Consider the following 16,325-nt stretch of genomic DNA (forward strand, 5'->3'; position numbering starts at 1 on the left):
TCCTCCTAACATCACCCATAGGCGGTGTGCCCTGCATGTCAATATTTCATTCTGGGCACCCGCCTTCAAGACCCTTTCAGTCCGTCCAACATGAATGTACTGTTTTCCTACCATTTGCACTCGTGTGCTCATCGTCCTGGGAGTCACTGGTCCTGACCTGGGCACACATGATGTCATTCAACAAGCACATCCTTACTGCCAATCAAGAAATGTCTAAAACATTCAAAATATGTGTAGCAGACAGCTAATGTTTGAGACATTTTACATGAAAGAAAACTCCATGGCAGCCCTGGTAGCTGATGAGTACTTGGGTTTGGACTATGTATTAACCAGCCAGGGAGAGTTCTTTCTCCTAAAAGGGCTGCTTGCTGCATGTGGGCAGGCTGCGCTGGCAAGGTGCCACCAATAACACGACAAATGACACAAGAAATGAAACAATAACATTAGTAAAATGTTCTGTCAATGTGGCCACATGCATCAAGATAATATAAACTGAACAGAGTTCTGGAACCATACTGACACTTTCTTTCCTGGCTCTCTCCTATACCCTCCAATGACAGGATTCAAAGATATTTTGGAGGCTTTGTGACCCTAATTATAATTTCTTGTCCTTTTCACATGACTTTTCAATTAATATTCAAATTCAAATTCATTTTATGAGATTTGTCATCATTCTGTCAATAAGCCTCAAGAGTGAACTTTAATAAAGACAATGCTCTCATTTTTAATATTTGAGTCTTCATCAGCTTAGAGACCTGCTCACCCTGTCTGGCCCACAATGGATAAATAAGTCAGGAAAGTTGACACATGCCCCTTTTCTTTTTGTGCCAATAGTTAAGAGGGTCAAACTTTGAAAACCTGCTCCTCTACCCCTATACATCTTAAAGGTTGAAGCCATTCTCCCTACACAAGCCACCGCAACCCACTTACTCTTGCCCTGCTCTCCTTAGACGGTACCTGTGAGTAATAAACATTTATATCATCTTGATGCATGTGGCCACATTGACTTGACATCCAATCCCATTTTAGGTAGGGGGTTAATTCTGCCCCCAAAAGGACAATGATAAAAGAGAAAATAACCAATGGGAAATGTATTCAGGTGAAAGAATTTGTGTAAGATGAGGAAAAGAAATCAAAATACAGAGATTTCAGTATGATAATGTTTTTAGATGCGTTAGTCACAAAAGAAAAACTTTGAAACCACCCACATGAACTCTAGCAGTAGAATTAACAAGTGAAAATGGAATAGTCTCACAAGGGAAAATACAGCAAGAGAAGTGAATGGATGGTTTCTGTTCAGATATGTAAAGAGCTCTGAGTGATCATCTCATCTTCACAACAAGAGAAAACTGAACAATCTGAAAAGCAACCCCTCTTCTTAGATCCAAGAGAGATGAGATTACACGGCAAACCAACGCTCCCAAAATGAGAGATAGGCCAATATAGAGAATAACTGCTTACATGAAGGAGAAAGAACTGGAGGCAGCAGCCTCTAGGAACACGTAAACTGTTAACAGTGAATTTGTTGGAGACACAGATTAGACTAGCTTGAGTTAAAAGCTTTAGGGAGTCCGGTCTTAGTGAACCCCCATAATTTATGTATTTTTCCACCAGGAGCCCTAGGAAGTTTTCCCTGTGAAAACTGGAAAAAATTCTCATGCTTCATGCAGGAAATGGGGGGAAAACTTGATACACACACAAAACATTCTGTGCTCTGTAACTTAGGCCATTTCTCAAAGAAAACTAATTTGCCAAAACCTTATCTGATTGTGGAAAGAGCAGTCAGACAACTCCCAGACTCTTCAGGATTTCTCTTTGACCACAGGGGAGGAATAAATGCTAAGAACCTGGAAGTTCATAGTCCAGAGATTGTGCCCCATCAGAACTTTACAGGTTTAATCATAACATAAGAGAACATTTTCTGACCCTAAGACCTTCCCACATATCAGCATGGCTCCAGTATAAAAACAGTGAGTTAAAACAGAGAATTGCAAGACACAGACTACCTAAGATTGCATTGCCAGAGATGCCCAAACACACCAGGGGAGAAAACACAAGGACACTTGTATGCAGAATAAGGCATAGTGAGAGAGAAGTTTATAGCAAGAAACACGTATATTGAAAAAGAAAGATATGAAGTTAATAAGGGAACTGGAAAAAGAACAACAAACTAAACCCAAAGTACAAAATGAATTCTCTGGGGCCGCGTGGCTTAGCGGTTAAATGCTCGCGGTCTGCTGCTGGCGGCCCTACTTCGGATCCCGGGCGTACACCGATGCACCGCTTCTCGGGCCATGCTGAGGCTGCGTCCCGCGTACAGCAACTAGAAGGATGTGCAGCTATGACATACAACTATGTACTGGGGCTTTGGGGGAAAAAAATAAAATTATTAAAAAAAAAAATGAATTCTCTGAAAGCTACCAAATATGGGCAAAAGAAATTAAGAAATGTATAAATCAGTGGGAAAATGTCGTTTCATAGTTTTCAAGACTTCACATTGTTGAAATGGCACCACTCCATAAAATGATCTAGAGATTCAATTCAATACCTTCATAATCCCAGCTGTGCCCTTTATAGAAATTGGCAAGCTGTTTCACAAATTCTGTGAAATTGCAAGGGAACCAGAATAGCCAAACCAATCTGGGAAAAGAAAAACGTACTAAGCGAATGTAATGAAGATATTATTGTATTGACACAAGTACAGATAGAGATCTATGGAAGATTGAGATTAGAGAAATGAACCCCCACGTATATGCTCAACTAATCTTTGAAAAAGGTACCAAAAGTGAGGAGAGAATATTCTTTTCATACATTGATGCTGGGCCAACTGGATAGCCACATGCAAAACAAAGAATTTGTACCTTTAAAACCCACAACATACAATGACTTACCAAAAGGGATCAAAGGCCTAGAGATGAGCGTACAAGTATAACAAAGTATATGAAACATAGGAACAAATTCCTGACCTTGTATTTGGCAAAAATATGTTAGAGGTGACACCAAGAGCAATAACGGGAAAATAATGGGGAATTTGGGCTTATGTACTATGGATTAGTATGATGGTACTAATCTTATGAGACCATTGTGGTATATGTGGTCAGTCGTTAACCCACACGTTGTCGTACGGGGCACGACTGTATATGGATTATATCTTAATAACGCTTTTCATATAAGTAAATAAATGCATTCAGAGCTTTGCAATGAAGAGTTTTGCAATCCCCTCTCTTAGGCTTATTAAAATTTCCAGGTTAATTGACACATCCATAGCTTGACTAACTTGGTGTGTATGTGATGAGAATGCTTAATCCATTGTCTACAGTTTACACATATCAAATATTGGGTTGTAATCTTTAAACATAGACAATATTATTAGTCAATTGTACCTCAATAAAGCTATGGGGAAAGAGTTTCCAGGTGCATCCCACATTCACATAATGATTTATTGTTTGTCTTACATCAGTGAATTAAGAATCAATTGCCTTAGGGATATTATAACCATTTACATTTAAAACTTCTCTAGGGACAAAGGCAAAGTTTGATCTAAAATAATTTTCCCTCTGTTGTAATAGTATAATGGAGAATTTAGAGAACACATCTCATAGCTTGAGGTTGGTCTGAGAAGAGTCCCTGCACTCAGCTAGTGCTGTGGGGTTCCTACTTCCCACCAGAGTCACGTGCCCTGGGATTCTTCATCTTAAGAACTGCTCGAGTCGGGGTGGGGCAGGGACGGGTGGAAGGCTGAATGCTGGCAGGGAGGAAAGCTCAAAATGGAGCCAGCCTCTTTATCACAGATGGTGAGGTCACATTTAAGTGTCTGTGTTTCTAAACAAGGGTCAGAGTTCTGTTACCGCCCAACGTGGGGCCTTCTGCTCGCCGCAAGACATGCCAATAGTCAAGAGGCAAGGTGGTAGGAGAAAAAGGACTTTATTATTACAGCTTGCTAGTGTCGGGGGAAGAGGGAGAATCCCCCTCTGCCCTTTTCCTTAAGGTTCCTATGGCTGGCCAAATAATTAACAAGACAGGTTAGCAGGAGAAAATAATACCAAGTTTAATAACATGTATACATGGGAGAAAGCAGGGACACTGCGTTTCTCAACACAATAGCAGAAATTCGCGTCCTAAATACCATGTTCAGCCAACGACAAAGGAGGATGTTGGGGGTGGGAGGAGTCAGTTACAGAAGATTACCACTAAAGCACAGTAAACAAGAGTAATGTTATTATGCAGATTTAAGGCCTCACCTTCCACATTGATAAGCCTCTAGAAATGAGGCCATCCCCCTCTCTTCCCAAAACAGAGAGGGAGATACCTTTACAAATGGAGATTTCCCTTATAAATGTAAATGTTCATCTGGCAACTCCTTGCAGGGCCATCCAGAGAATGTGGCCAGAGAGAGGGAACTTCCGATAAGATGGGCTTGTTGGTGCCTTTCCTATTGTAACATTTATCCTACATTATCTTTACAGCCATCATGATAGATCTGTTCCAGGAAGGAGTAACTATGTCAAATTCTTTAGGCAGTTAGTGGGGGAGGTCGAATGTCCCTAGAGAAAACAACCAAGGTAAAGAGATAGATTTCAGGGTGGCCAAATCTTGATCTCCCACACTAGCAAGAGGGAAGTTGGCTGACTCATGTCCAAAAGAACCATCTTAAGGGGGCACAAAATCTTACAGCAGTTATATAGGCCATTGGGTTATTGGGGAGGCGGTTAGGAATGGTGACCTTCTGGTGTTACAGACTGGGAGTGCCACACCAGATCTTTCCGTTTTCACTGATGATAGCTATCAGCATAGACTCTCTGTTGGGGCGTCATCACATTCCTAAGGAACTCAAAAAAGCAGTTATCATCTTCTCGCAGCTGGGAGGCACATGGGCAAGCAGGGGTCGTAAAATCTACAGAGCAGTTAGATCTCCTGGAGGGCGCACATCCAGCTGGGTTAGTTTGTCAGAGGTCATTCAAAGTTATAATCGAGTTTTTCTTTTCTACAATATGGCTTCCCTCATGTCAACCTTGTCTTGAGCCGGTATCAGTTCCATGAGTGGCACTGCAGTCTTACGCCAAGCCCTTGACCTCTAGAAGACATGAGACCCTCTTGTTCCAGCGTGGCCTGGCCTGCGCCACCCTCTTGTCTGTACTTGCTCCTCCTTGAAACTGACTCAGGAATTCCCTGTGCACACCTGTCACCACGCGTTCATAAAGGGGGGGAAACAACAGTGTCAGTCCCAGGCCTGGAAAACGTTCTGTTTAAATGTAAATGACTCAGGCGGGGACAGGTTATGGCCCACCGGCAGAAGCTGGTTCCACTGAGCAAGGCACCCTCCTGCTCCGCTGTCACTCAGGGCTGAGGGGGCGTGGCCTTTGGTAACTGTCCAATCAGGGGCGCCACTGGGACAAGTGGGTGGGACGATGCATCACACCAGCCTGGAAGTCCCTTCTGTGTCCGGCCTAGATGGGGATGGTCAGTCACCTGCCGTGAATAGTCCCTGGTGGCTCTGCCGCAGCGTCTGTCACGCTGTGATCTGCACTGGCCGGGGGAGTCATAGGAAGGACGCAGGGGACCCGGGAGACTAGAAATGGTGAGTGTGCGGCCCCGGGTGAGGACACCGGGAGGAGGGGCTGGTCGGAACCGGCCGTGGCGGGACCGGCCTCCCCGCGGTCACCTCCGAGTCCGCGGACCCGAGTCCGCGGTGGCGCCGCTCGGACCTCAGTCCCCTCCAGTCAGCAGCGTGGGGGCCGGGCCAGCGGCCGGGACTCTGGGCGACATGTCTGTTACTGCACGTGGTGACTTCAGCCCCGGAGCCTCCCTGGACAGCCCTGAGCTGCAGCCCTGAACCTTCTCAGATTGTACGGTGACCGCGGGGAGGCTCATCAGGAACAATAGTGACTCCGTGTCCAGGGTTCCTGTGTGAGAGGAGCTGTGGGGTCCCCAATTCCTCCTTTCTCTCCAGAGGGCTCCCATTTTCTCCTGAGTTTTCCAAATGTTTGGGGAGCAGGCTCTCAAATCCATGATTCTCTCTCCACAGCCCAGCTTTTCCTAGAACTGACAATAAATCCCTGAATTTTCAGATCTCTCCCCACATTCCCAAAGCCAGCTGCCCGTCACTGAACTGTAGTGTCATTATCAACTATTCACCTTTCGTGGCGCATTTCAAACAGACCCAATATTTTTACTATTTCTGATTATTCCCCAGAGCCATGGGTGACTTTTTTTTAACGATTATATTTGTCAGGATATTTTACATTAGAAGACAGCAGAAAATAACCACCTGGAACTACACTGCATGAAATCCAGTGCGAGAGTCTCCCCCCAGGATCCTTCTGGGCACAGACATCCTGTGGGAAGTCATTTGGGTGGAGGGTCCTCTTGAGAAACTTTCCTGGGTGATCTGTCCCGTCCGTCTTCCCCTCACTGGGTTGTGACCTTGGAAATATTTACTCACTTATTTAAGTCTCCATTTTTCAATAGGGGTAAAGTGTATTTAATCAACTGAGTTTGAAATGCAGTATAAAATATTTCCAAGCTAGTAAGAAAGAGGTGAATTCCAAAAAATAAAATATTCCTGCATTGCATTCCATTTGTTAAGAATTCTGATTTCACTCTTTCTTCCCCTGAGTGTGTGTAGTAAGTTTCTGAGGGCTGTATTTACTTTTGGGTGTTTTCAAATGAAACTCCAGGGCTTAGACATGCAGACCACAAGTGTCCAAGTGTGATTAATTATTTACAAACCAATTTCTTGCCATAGAAATAATAATTAACTGTCATCTTTTTTTTCTAAAAGGCATAGATATTTGGGGTTTTCTGGTTGAACTAGTAAAAGTGCCTTACAATTTTCTTCCCTCCTTTTTGCATAAAGGATGAGTTTAAATGGTTTTGCTGGATTGTTCAAACACTGGGTTTGCATCATTTAAAGTATCAGTGGTGTTCTAAAGCAACTCCGGTGAGGAGGAGACCCAGTAGTCATTGACCCAAGCTAAGGCCCCCTTGGGCCTGCACAGGGAAGGACTTGAAGGCCCAGTTGTTCTTCCTTGAGAGCCTCCCCCTGCAGGTGTCCTGCCTGCTCACACCCCCAATGGAAGGAGCCTCTATACTGAGAGGAGCTGCAGAGCCCTGGAAAGCTGGCGGTGCAGGTGCTCATGGGAAGAGGAGGGGGTTGATCTCCTTTCTTAGACTGTGGTTGTGGTTCCTTAGGCCTAGACAGTTTTAGATGTTATGTTTGAATTTTGAACCCACAGTGTAAGTTCAATGAGAGCGTAATTTGTGCACATTGAGAAAGTCTGTGAAGATCAGGTGTTCTGTCCTGTGGACAAAGAGTTCATTGATTTGGGAGTTCATTTGGGTCAGAACCTGCAACTGAATCCAGCTGAGTTTTCCTCATTGTGAGAAGGGAAGCCTGAGAGAGGGAGCCTGTGCATTATTCCCTGGGGAGGGGAGGGCGTGTGGAGCTCCCAGAGTTCACTCCTGTGGCTGCTCAGGTGCCCCACCCCCCTCCACCAGGGACTGACCCACTCCAGGGGTTCTATCTTGACTGAGAGGGCCTAGACCCCAAGTTTGGGAATATGGTTCACTTTCCAAGTGTGAGTTTTCCTTTTGACCTGTAGGCAAGCAGGCTGCTTCTATAAGCTGATTTGAATATTTGTGTTTCCTTGGATTCCTTTATGAACTGAAGATTGCAGCCCTCTGATTCTGGTTTCATTTGCCCTTGGGGTTTTAAAATGTAAGTTGATTGAGTTATGATGTGAGTAAGGGAAGAAAATTGTGGAACCAAATAGAAGTTTTGTTCCATTTAGGCAAGAGAACCTCAAGATGTGAGATGGGTTTATTTAAGCTCTCAGGTACATATCACTTTTGTTGTTGTTGTTGTTTGGTTTTGGTGAGGAAGATTAGCCCTGAGCTAACATCTGTGCCCATCTTCCTCTATTTTGGATGTGGGTCACTGCCACAGCATGGCTTGACGAGTGGTGTGGGTCCATGCCCAGGATCCAAACCTGCAAACCTCAGGCTGCCAAAGCAGAGCCTGCTGAACTTAACCAGCAGGCATGGGGCCAGCCCCATATTCCATTTTTAGGTCAGTTTTTGTGTGTCCATGTCCCTAGAAAGCTTTGATATTTAAAAGGATATAGTATTCCTAAGGCAAATGAATTCCTATTTTAATGTATTCAAGGAAAGAGCACTTGAGTTTCTATTTTCATTGATATGAGGAAACAGGTCAAATCTTCTGTAAATCTTTAAAATTCCTAGTTTATGTCAGGGCTTAATTGCAAACCCCTAATGCATTATAATATACTGCTCCATCCTGATAATATCCCCAGTGTAAATATAGTGGACTGACAAACTATAATGTCCTTTATCCTTTCTGTTGGGAAGGGATTTGTAAATTTTTTATGGTTTATAGTTTTATATCTATTAGTGTTTAATGGACTAAATCTTGAGGTGGTTTCCTATGTAGAAATGTTAAAATTAAATTAAATTTTCACCAAAAGTTATTTAAAAATAATGATCAAGCATCAGGAAATATAGTGTATATAAATTTCTCTCCTTATTGTAAATAAATAATGCATAGGAAGGTTTAAAAAATTCCTGAGAGGAAACTAACTTAAAAAGACTCCCTGCCTGTGTATCCTGCCCCACTCCTCTGCTCTCACTCCAGCCCCCCTCAAATGACCAGTTTTGGAGAACTGCTTCATCCTCCTGTTAGTGTTTATATAAAAACAAGCCAGTGTGAAGGCTTCTTTTTCTCACCTGTGTTTGCTTTTGTAGTGAGTAGCCAGAATCCACATATTTGGTGCTTGGCTTCTGAACACAAGCCTCACCCCTCCCTTTCCCCTAGGCCTTCTTGTCTGGACAGGCTGATGGGAAAGCCTGGAGGCTCCTGCACTGTGAGCTGCTGCTTGCTGGGCAGCTCCTCCTGTGAGCTGTGCTGCCCTGTGTGCACTGTTGACTCCAGCAAACCTGGATTCTAATTACAGGGGGTTCCAAGTTGGCAGTTTGGGAAATTCTTGGCGGTTTTCCTTGACTTTGGGAGCAGGCATACAGGAATGAGGCCATCAGTCCATATCTTGAGTGGAATCCGTCTGTGTGTTTGGAGTGAAGGTGAGACAGAGGATGGAGTTACCTTGACATTAGCAGGAGCCTGGGGTTATACGGATGATTATACCCTGTGAATGAGCTGAGCCCATCAGATGGTCACTTCCTAAAGAGCAGTCATTGCAGAGAGGAAGAAGAGACAGGAAAATACAGTCAGTAGGTAGCAACATTAGAGAGGGCTCACCAGGACCCCTAAGTAACTCTGCTGCTGTGGCCAGCCCTGCATCTATTACAACAAAGATCCCAACTCTCTGGGTTGTAGTGACAACACCCACAGTCTGAGTTGGGTGCAGCAAAGAGATTAGTTCAAACCCGACTTAAGCCTGGGTTCCTTAAACTCTATAAAGCAACCAGTTGTCATGGAGGAGGCCTCTAACCCTGATGGCAGTGACTGAGGCTCTCAGGAGGAGGACCTTAAGTTGTCCATAGGTTTCTGATGCAAGAACCTGCCCTGGTGCCACATTATATGCCCTTAGAGCTGCAATTATCTCCAGGTACTGAGATTTCTTGAACATAGAGGGTCTCACAAGCACTGAGCATGTGACCCTCTACTGAGTTGCCTATAGTGCCTTTGGCTCTGCAGAGCGCACCCTGCCTGCTCTGCCTGGTGACTGACACATGTTTGTGATATGATGGAGCATAACCTTGGCCCTGCAACTTATGCCACCTGCAGGAGGAGAATGGCATTTCTTTCTTCAGTTCTTTGAAAGATGACTCGGGTAATAGAAGGGGTTCACCCCTCTCCCAGACACCTTGGTTCCCTGGGTAGTTCCTTGGGGTTAACTGAATGCACAGCACTGAGGAGTGCATAGACTTGAAGGATGACAGTACACATTCATACATGATGGAGCTCAGTGGAGAGTTCCTGTTCCTCATCCCTTAATTGGGACATCCCCTGATGACCCAAACCCGAGGGTCACCACATCTAACCAAACATCAGGCAGTCATCTTACTCCTGGCCAAACATTGGCCTCATCTGCATATTTTCACAAAGTCTTGGATGATTGTCTAAGAGATGCCCCTTGAATTTTGAGAATCTCTTGACCCAGAGATACTCAAAATAGAAATCAAGGTAACACTTGTCTGTACATTACTAGGTCTACAATACGAGGACTCACCAGGACACTCATTATCCTGGTGTTGGAGGATATAGGTTCTATCCTATAGGTCGGAGTTCTGACACTACTAACAGTAACTATGGCACTTCTCAGAGAATACAGTGCCCTGTTCTCCAACAAGACATTCGATGCAAGTTCCACCTCCCGTATGGGTCTCAGGCTCATAGAGCACCATACTGGCTTATTGAAATATGTTGAAGTTAGTTGAATGAGAGATGTGTTGTTTCCTTCAGCAGGGATGAATTATAATGACTCTGTCTTCATCTTTTTCTTGAAAGATTTCAGGGTTTTTTGACCAGCTTTAGGTTTACAGAAAAATTGATCAGAATTTACAGAGAGTTACACATGACTCTTCTCTTTGCCTCTGCACAGTTTACACTCTCTTTCACATTTTGTATTACTGTGGTACAATTGTTACAATTTCCAATCCCACATTGATGCATTTCCGTGCCCAGTGTACATTAGCATTGACTCTTTGTGTTATACAATGTATGGGTTTTGGCAAATGTATAATGACATGGATCCATCATTCCTGTATCATAGAGTGTAGTTTCACTTCCCTACAACTCCTCTGTGCTCCACCTCTTGATTCATCCCTCCCCCAACCCCCAAATTCTTCACAACCAATGATCTTTCTACTGGCTCACGCTTTGTCTTTTCCAGAATGTCATATACTTGGAATCATACACTACATAGCCTTGTCACATTGGCTTCTTTCCCTTCGCAATATAATTTTAAGGTTCCTCCGTGTGTTTTCATGGCTTGATACCTCATTTCTTTTTATCACTGAACAGTATTTCATTGTATGGATGCCCCAGTAATTGTTTTTTCTATTTGACTCTTGAAGGACATTTTGCTTAAAACTCTAACTCTTGCCAATTGTGAATAAAGCGCCTATAAACATTCATGTGTAGGTTTTGTGTGAACATAATGTTTCAACTCATTTGGAAAAATACCAAGGAGTGTGATTGCTGGATCTTACTCTATGTAGTAACAGTGTATTTTTATTTGAAAGAAAGTTCCTGTCTGTCATTGTGGGTGTACCAAATTCCGCTTTCACCAGCAATGACTGAGGATTACCTGTAGCTTTGCTTCTTCACTCATAGTTGGTGTTCTGAGTGTTTTGAGTTTTACTCATTTAACAAGTGTTTAATGGTCCCTCACTGTTGTTTTATTTGCAATTTCCTAGTGACATTTCATGTGGAGCATGTGAAAATAAGCATATTGCTTATTTCCCATCTATATATCTTCTTCAGTGAGAAGTCTGTTCAGATTTTTTCTCACTCTTTAATTGGGTTGTTTGTCTTCTGACTGATGAGTTTTAAGAATTCTTTGGATATTTCACATACCAGTCACTTATCCAATCAGTGTTTTACAAAGATTTTCTCTCACTGTGTTAATTGTGTTGTTATTCTCTTAACACTGTCTTTCTCAGAGCTTTCTCAGAGTGGTTTTTCATTTTAATGAAGTAAATTTTTTTTCTTTTGTGGACCTTGCTTTTTGGTTTTTTATCTAAAAATTCATCTCCAAACCCAAGGCCATCTATATTTTCTCCTATGTTACCTTCTAGGAGTTTATTCCTTTAGCATTTCACATTTAGATCTGTCATGTGTTTTGACTTAATTTTTGTGAAAGCTGTAAGGCCCGTGTCTACATTCCTTTTGTGTGTGTGTGTTTGCATGTGGATTTCCATTATTTCCACCACTGTTTGTTTAAAAGACTTTCTTTTTCATTTTCCCTTCCTTCTTTGTCAAAGATCAATTGACTGTATCTGTTTGGATCTCTAAGGAAAACCATTGACATGTATTCTTCCACCTTACTATACTCTCTTATTAATTCCATGAGTTATTTCTGTTGTTGTGAGTTCTTTCAGATGTTTCACAGAGACAATCATGTCATATGGAACAAATGTTATAAATTTAGCTACAGGTTTTGTGAAGATGTTCTTTCTCAAGTGGAAGTTGCCTTCTATTACTAGTTTCTTATCATAAATGGATGTTGGATTTTATCAAATGGTTTTTTATTTTCTTTCCCTCCTCCTTTCCTTTCTGATATTAGTAATTTCTGTTTTCCCTCCTTTCTTTGCTATCTTGACTAGATGTTTATCAATTTTATTAGTATTATCAAGGAACCAGCTTTATTTGTTTGAATTTTCTGCATAGATTTCCCACAATGACATTGATTTCTTTTCTTTTTTTTTTTTTTTGTGAGGAGATCAGCTCTGAGCTAACATCCATGCCAATCCTCCTCCTCCTTTTTTTTCCCCCCCAAAGCCCCAGTAGATAGTTGTATGTCATAGCTGCACATCCTTCTAGTTGCTGTATGTGGGACGCCGCCTCAGCATGGCTGGAGAAGCGGTGTGTCGGTGCACGCCCAGGATCTGAACCCGGGCCTCCAGTAGCGGAGTGCGAGCACTTAACCGCTAAGCCACGGGGCCGGCCCTTACCTACACATTTTGATAAAACATTTTTTAAAGGTTGCCCTTGAGTTTTCAGCATACATTTACAACTAACCCACCTCCTCTGCCAAATAACACTCCACCACTTCCCTGTTATGCAGGTTCCTCTTAATACACTAGTCCCAATTTCCCCTTCCCTTTCATTTGTCACATTGCTGTCATTTTTATTTCACTTGTCCATAAGCCTCTCATTACAAAATACATTGTTGCTAATGTTATTTTAAACAAAGCATCACCTGTTATATTAATTATAAGAAATATAAATATATTTTACCTTCATTTTTTCATTTTATGAAAATTTTTATCATTTACATTGTTTCTGATAAATTTTTGAACATTTTATTCAAAGTAGGTGTACTCATGACAAATTTCCTCAATTTTTGTCTCAGAAAGTCCTTATTTCTCCTTTATTGTTGAAGGACAATTTTTCTTTACAGAGAATTCTAGGAGACTGTTTTTTTTATTTTCAGAACTTTAAATATTTCACTCTGCTCTGCACTGGCTTGCATGGTTTTTGAAAAGAAGTCCAATTTAATTCAGATCTTTGTTTCTTTATACCTAAGATGTATTTCTTCTCTGGCACTTCTCACTGTATTGCCTGTCATTGATTTTTCTCTAGTTTGAATACGATATCCTTGGGTGTGCACTTTTAGTTTATCATGTTCAGTGTTCTCTGAGCTTCCTGGATGTACTTTTTGCCAACTATCATTAATTTTAGTAGATTTTGGTGATTATTACTTCACTTGTTGCTTCTCTTTCTTTCTGTCTTTCTTTTCCTTCAGATGTCCCCATTACGTATAGTTTAAAATTTCTGTTAAAGAGAGTTGTCCTAGGCTTCACGGGTATCATCTGCTGTCTTTTTTGTTATTTTTGCCCTTGCATTAGACTTTGGTGAAATGGATTTTTTGTTTAATACAGATCTTCCTAAGAAGAGACTATCTGGCATATAATTCGAAAAGCTGTCCTTTTTTTCTCTTTTCTAATTTTGGATACACCATTTTGCCCTGTGACCTCAAGACTCTCATGGATCTAAGAATAATTGTTGATTTCAAGTTTGTTCATTTTCTTCCTGTTAGGTCAAGAATGACAGTTCTAACTTCCGTAACTGCAGCATCAGAAGGTGGCAATGCCTGATCTAGAGTGGCTGGTCAGTAAACACTTCTTCTTGAAGTTGGGGAATAGAGATTTTATGTACTTTTAGAGGAAACCACTGTTAAGTCCTTCACAATTTTATAATCATGGGCAAATTTACCATCAAAACGTTTTGGACTTCAATGAACTCCCTTGCAATCTGTAGTTTTTAGCCTGCCCCTCAAGCCCAACAAGTATCAGACACACGGTTAGTATTTGACCAGAAAGAGTTCTTATGGCACATTATTGTCTCAGTATGTGTTGTATAAATTGGTGGGAGGTAGCCTTGAGTCACTTGAGTATAGAGATTTTATGGTCTAAGTTGTCATGCCGCCTTCTTTTTGTCTGAGAACTATCTTCCAAATAATATTTGAGCCCATCAAATCATACAGAGAGAGAATGGAAGACCTGAGTCTACGATGAATATTACACAAGTTAAAAGCAATGATTCTCCACAAGAATATTTACATTCAGCCAGCTGCATCTGATTACCTGTAATGAACTAGAGTACTCTAAGACAATGTCTCCTGCTGGGCTTTGTTACAAGTTTGATTTCTACAGGCCTCCTGGACTCTCTGTTTGATGATGAGACTAGAAAAGAAGGCTTCTAGTAGTTTATTATGTTTTCATTTATTGAAACGTCATGCAGATTTGACCCCCTGTCTCATGAAGTGCTGTAATTGGTGAGTAATAAAGAAGGTAAAAGAATTTTTCTCAAAATAAATCATTAGTTTTAAATGATAATATTTGTTTTATTTGTATAGTATTTCTGTCATTTCCCAACATGCTCTGTACCCTGCCATTAGAGAGAAATATGATGTAATATGATCACAGTAAAATGTGTAAATAATTTCCATCTGTTCATAAAGCTTTTAGTTTGATGAGGAAGTATATACAGAAAAACTGAGTTTTTGACAATCATGGCATAGAATAAATGCTTAGAGATAAGAGAATCATATGTAAGTAAATTTCCTACAAATGGAGTATAGATCCCCACTGCTGTCAGTCTTATGCATTCTATTCTATACGTTTGTAATGTTTTAGGACTCAGTGGCTATTGAGGATGTGACTCTGATCTTCACTGCAGAGGAGTGGGCTTTACTGGATCCTTTACAGAAGAAACTCTACGGAGATGTGATGTGGGAAACTTTCAGGAACCTGGCCTCAATAGGTAAGAATGAGGACATTCTTTCACACTGTCAATCAGAGAAGAAGTGTTAGTTGTCCATTAACATTGTTCCAAGATATAGAATGTGGAAAGTGGAGAGGTTGGTAAAAACAAACAAACAAACAAAAAACTAGAAATTGTCATAGCTCATCATGGATTTATTTATTTATTTTTTTTTGTGAGGAAGATCAGCCCTGAGCTAACATCCATGCCAATCCTCCTCTTTTTGCTGAGGAAGACCAGCCCTGAGCTAACATATATTGCTAATCCTCCTCCATTTTTTTCCCTTTTTCTCCCCAAAGCCCCAGTAGATAGCTGTAAGTCATAGTTGCACGTCTTTCTAGTGCTGTATGTGGGACACCGCCTCAGCACGGCCAGAGAAGCGGTGCGTCGGTGCGCACCCGGGATCCGAACCCGGGCCACCAGCAGCGGAGTGCACGCACTTCACCGCTAAGCCACAGGGCTGGCCCCCATCATGGACTTAAAATCTAAAAATTTTTCTATAGGGGCTGGCCCCGTGGCACAGCAGTTAAGTGCATGCGTTCCGCTGCTGGAGGCCCGGGTTCAGATCCCGGGCGCGCACCAACACGCTGCTTGTCAGGCCATGCTCTGGCGGCATCCCACATAAAGTGAAGGAAGACGGGCACAGATGTTAGCTCAGGGCTAGTCTTCCTCAGCAAAAAGAGGAAGATTGGCATGGATGTTAGCTCAGGGCTGATCTTCCTCACAAAAAAATAAAAATAAACAAAAATTAAATAAATATTGGGCCGGCCCCGTGGCTTAGCGGTTAAGTGCGTGCGCTCTGCTGCTGGCGGCCCGGGTTCGGATCCCAGGTGTGCACCGACACACTGCTTCTCCGGCCATGCTGAGGCCGCGTCCCACATACAGCAACTAGAAGGATGTGCAGCTATGACATACAACTATCTACTGTGTCTTTGGGGGGAAAAATAAAAAAATAAATAAATAAATAAACATTTTTCTATAACTTCTAATACTTTGAAATTAACTTTCTGGCTCTGCACTTCAGGAAAAACATGGGAAGATCATGATATTGAAGATCAATACAGGAACCAGGGGAGAAAACTGAGGTGCGGCACACTCAAAATAGAAAGCAGCATGTCACATGAGAATCCTGATATCTTATGAAATTTAAAAAGAAGGAAACAAAACAAATAACCCTCGTTTCAAAGTTAGCTATTCTTAGAAAATTTCTCCAAACATGCCTTGTGAAATGTAATGTAGAGGTTCATTTATTGCAAAATAGTTCACTTGCAAGTAGTATTAATGAACCCCATCTATGAATATCACTGTTTGGATAATAGCAAGGGATCAATTTCCAAGAAATCAGACTAGGCAAAAAAAC

At 41.9% G+C, this 16,325-nt stretch overlaps 1 protein-coding gene across 6 annotated transcripts; it reads left to right on the forward strand.

Moving 5' to 3' along the window:
* Positions 1-5,441: 5,441 nt before the first annotated feature.
* Positions 5,442-16,121, forward strand: LOC131394563 (zinc finger protein 124-like). Of its 6 annotated transcripts, none has more exons than XR_009216184.1 (5): positions 5,442-5,578; positions 8,970-9,093; positions 13,740-14,477; positions 14,839-14,965; positions 15,990-16,117. XR_009216184.1 is itself a non-coding variant. In XM_058525963.1 (4 exons), the coding sequence occupies exons 2-4, from the start codon at positions 13,790-13,792 to the stop codon at positions 16,106-16,108; spliced, it is 267 nt and encodes an 88-aa protein (XP_058381946.1). In that variant the 5' UTR covers positions 5,450-5,578; positions 13,740-13,789; the 3' UTR covers positions 16,109-16,121. The 6 variants fall into 6 exon arrangements, 1 of the variants encoding a protein (XP_058381946.1); XR_009216183.1 differs by lacking the exon at positions 8,970-9,093 and having other exon boundaries at positions 5,449-5,578; positions 13,740-13,810; positions 14,187-14,477; positions 15,990-16,112; XR_009216185.1 differs by lacking the exon at positions 8,970-9,093 and having other exon boundaries at positions 5,453-5,578; positions 13,740-13,810; positions 14,444-14,477; positions 15,990-16,111.
* Positions 16,122-16,325: the final 204 nt, after the last annotated feature.

This window comes from Diceros bicornis, chromosome 30 (genome assembly GCF_020826845.1).
Source record: "Diceros bicornis minor isolate mBicDic1 chromosome 30, mDicBic1.mat.cur, whole genome shotgun sequence".
Lineage (NCBI taxonomy): Eukaryota > Metazoa > Chordata > Mammalia > Perissodactyla > Rhinocerotidae > Diceros > Diceros bicornis.

What these genes read in the sequence shown, in the direction of transcription:
- LOC131394563 (XM_058525963.1), top strand. Translation starts at nt 13,790, where the DNA reads ATGCCTGATCTAGAGTGGCTG. An exon ending in TGCCTGATCTAGAGTGGCTG is followed by an intron (nt 13,811 to 14,838) that starts GTCAGTAAACAC and finishes GTAATGTTTTAG; the next exon opens with GACTCAGTGGCTATTGAGGA. An exon ending in CAGGAACCTGGCCTCAATAG is followed by an intron (nt 14,966 to 15,989) that starts GTAAGAATGAGG and finishes TCTGCACTTCAG; the next exon opens with GAAAAACATGGGAAGATCAT.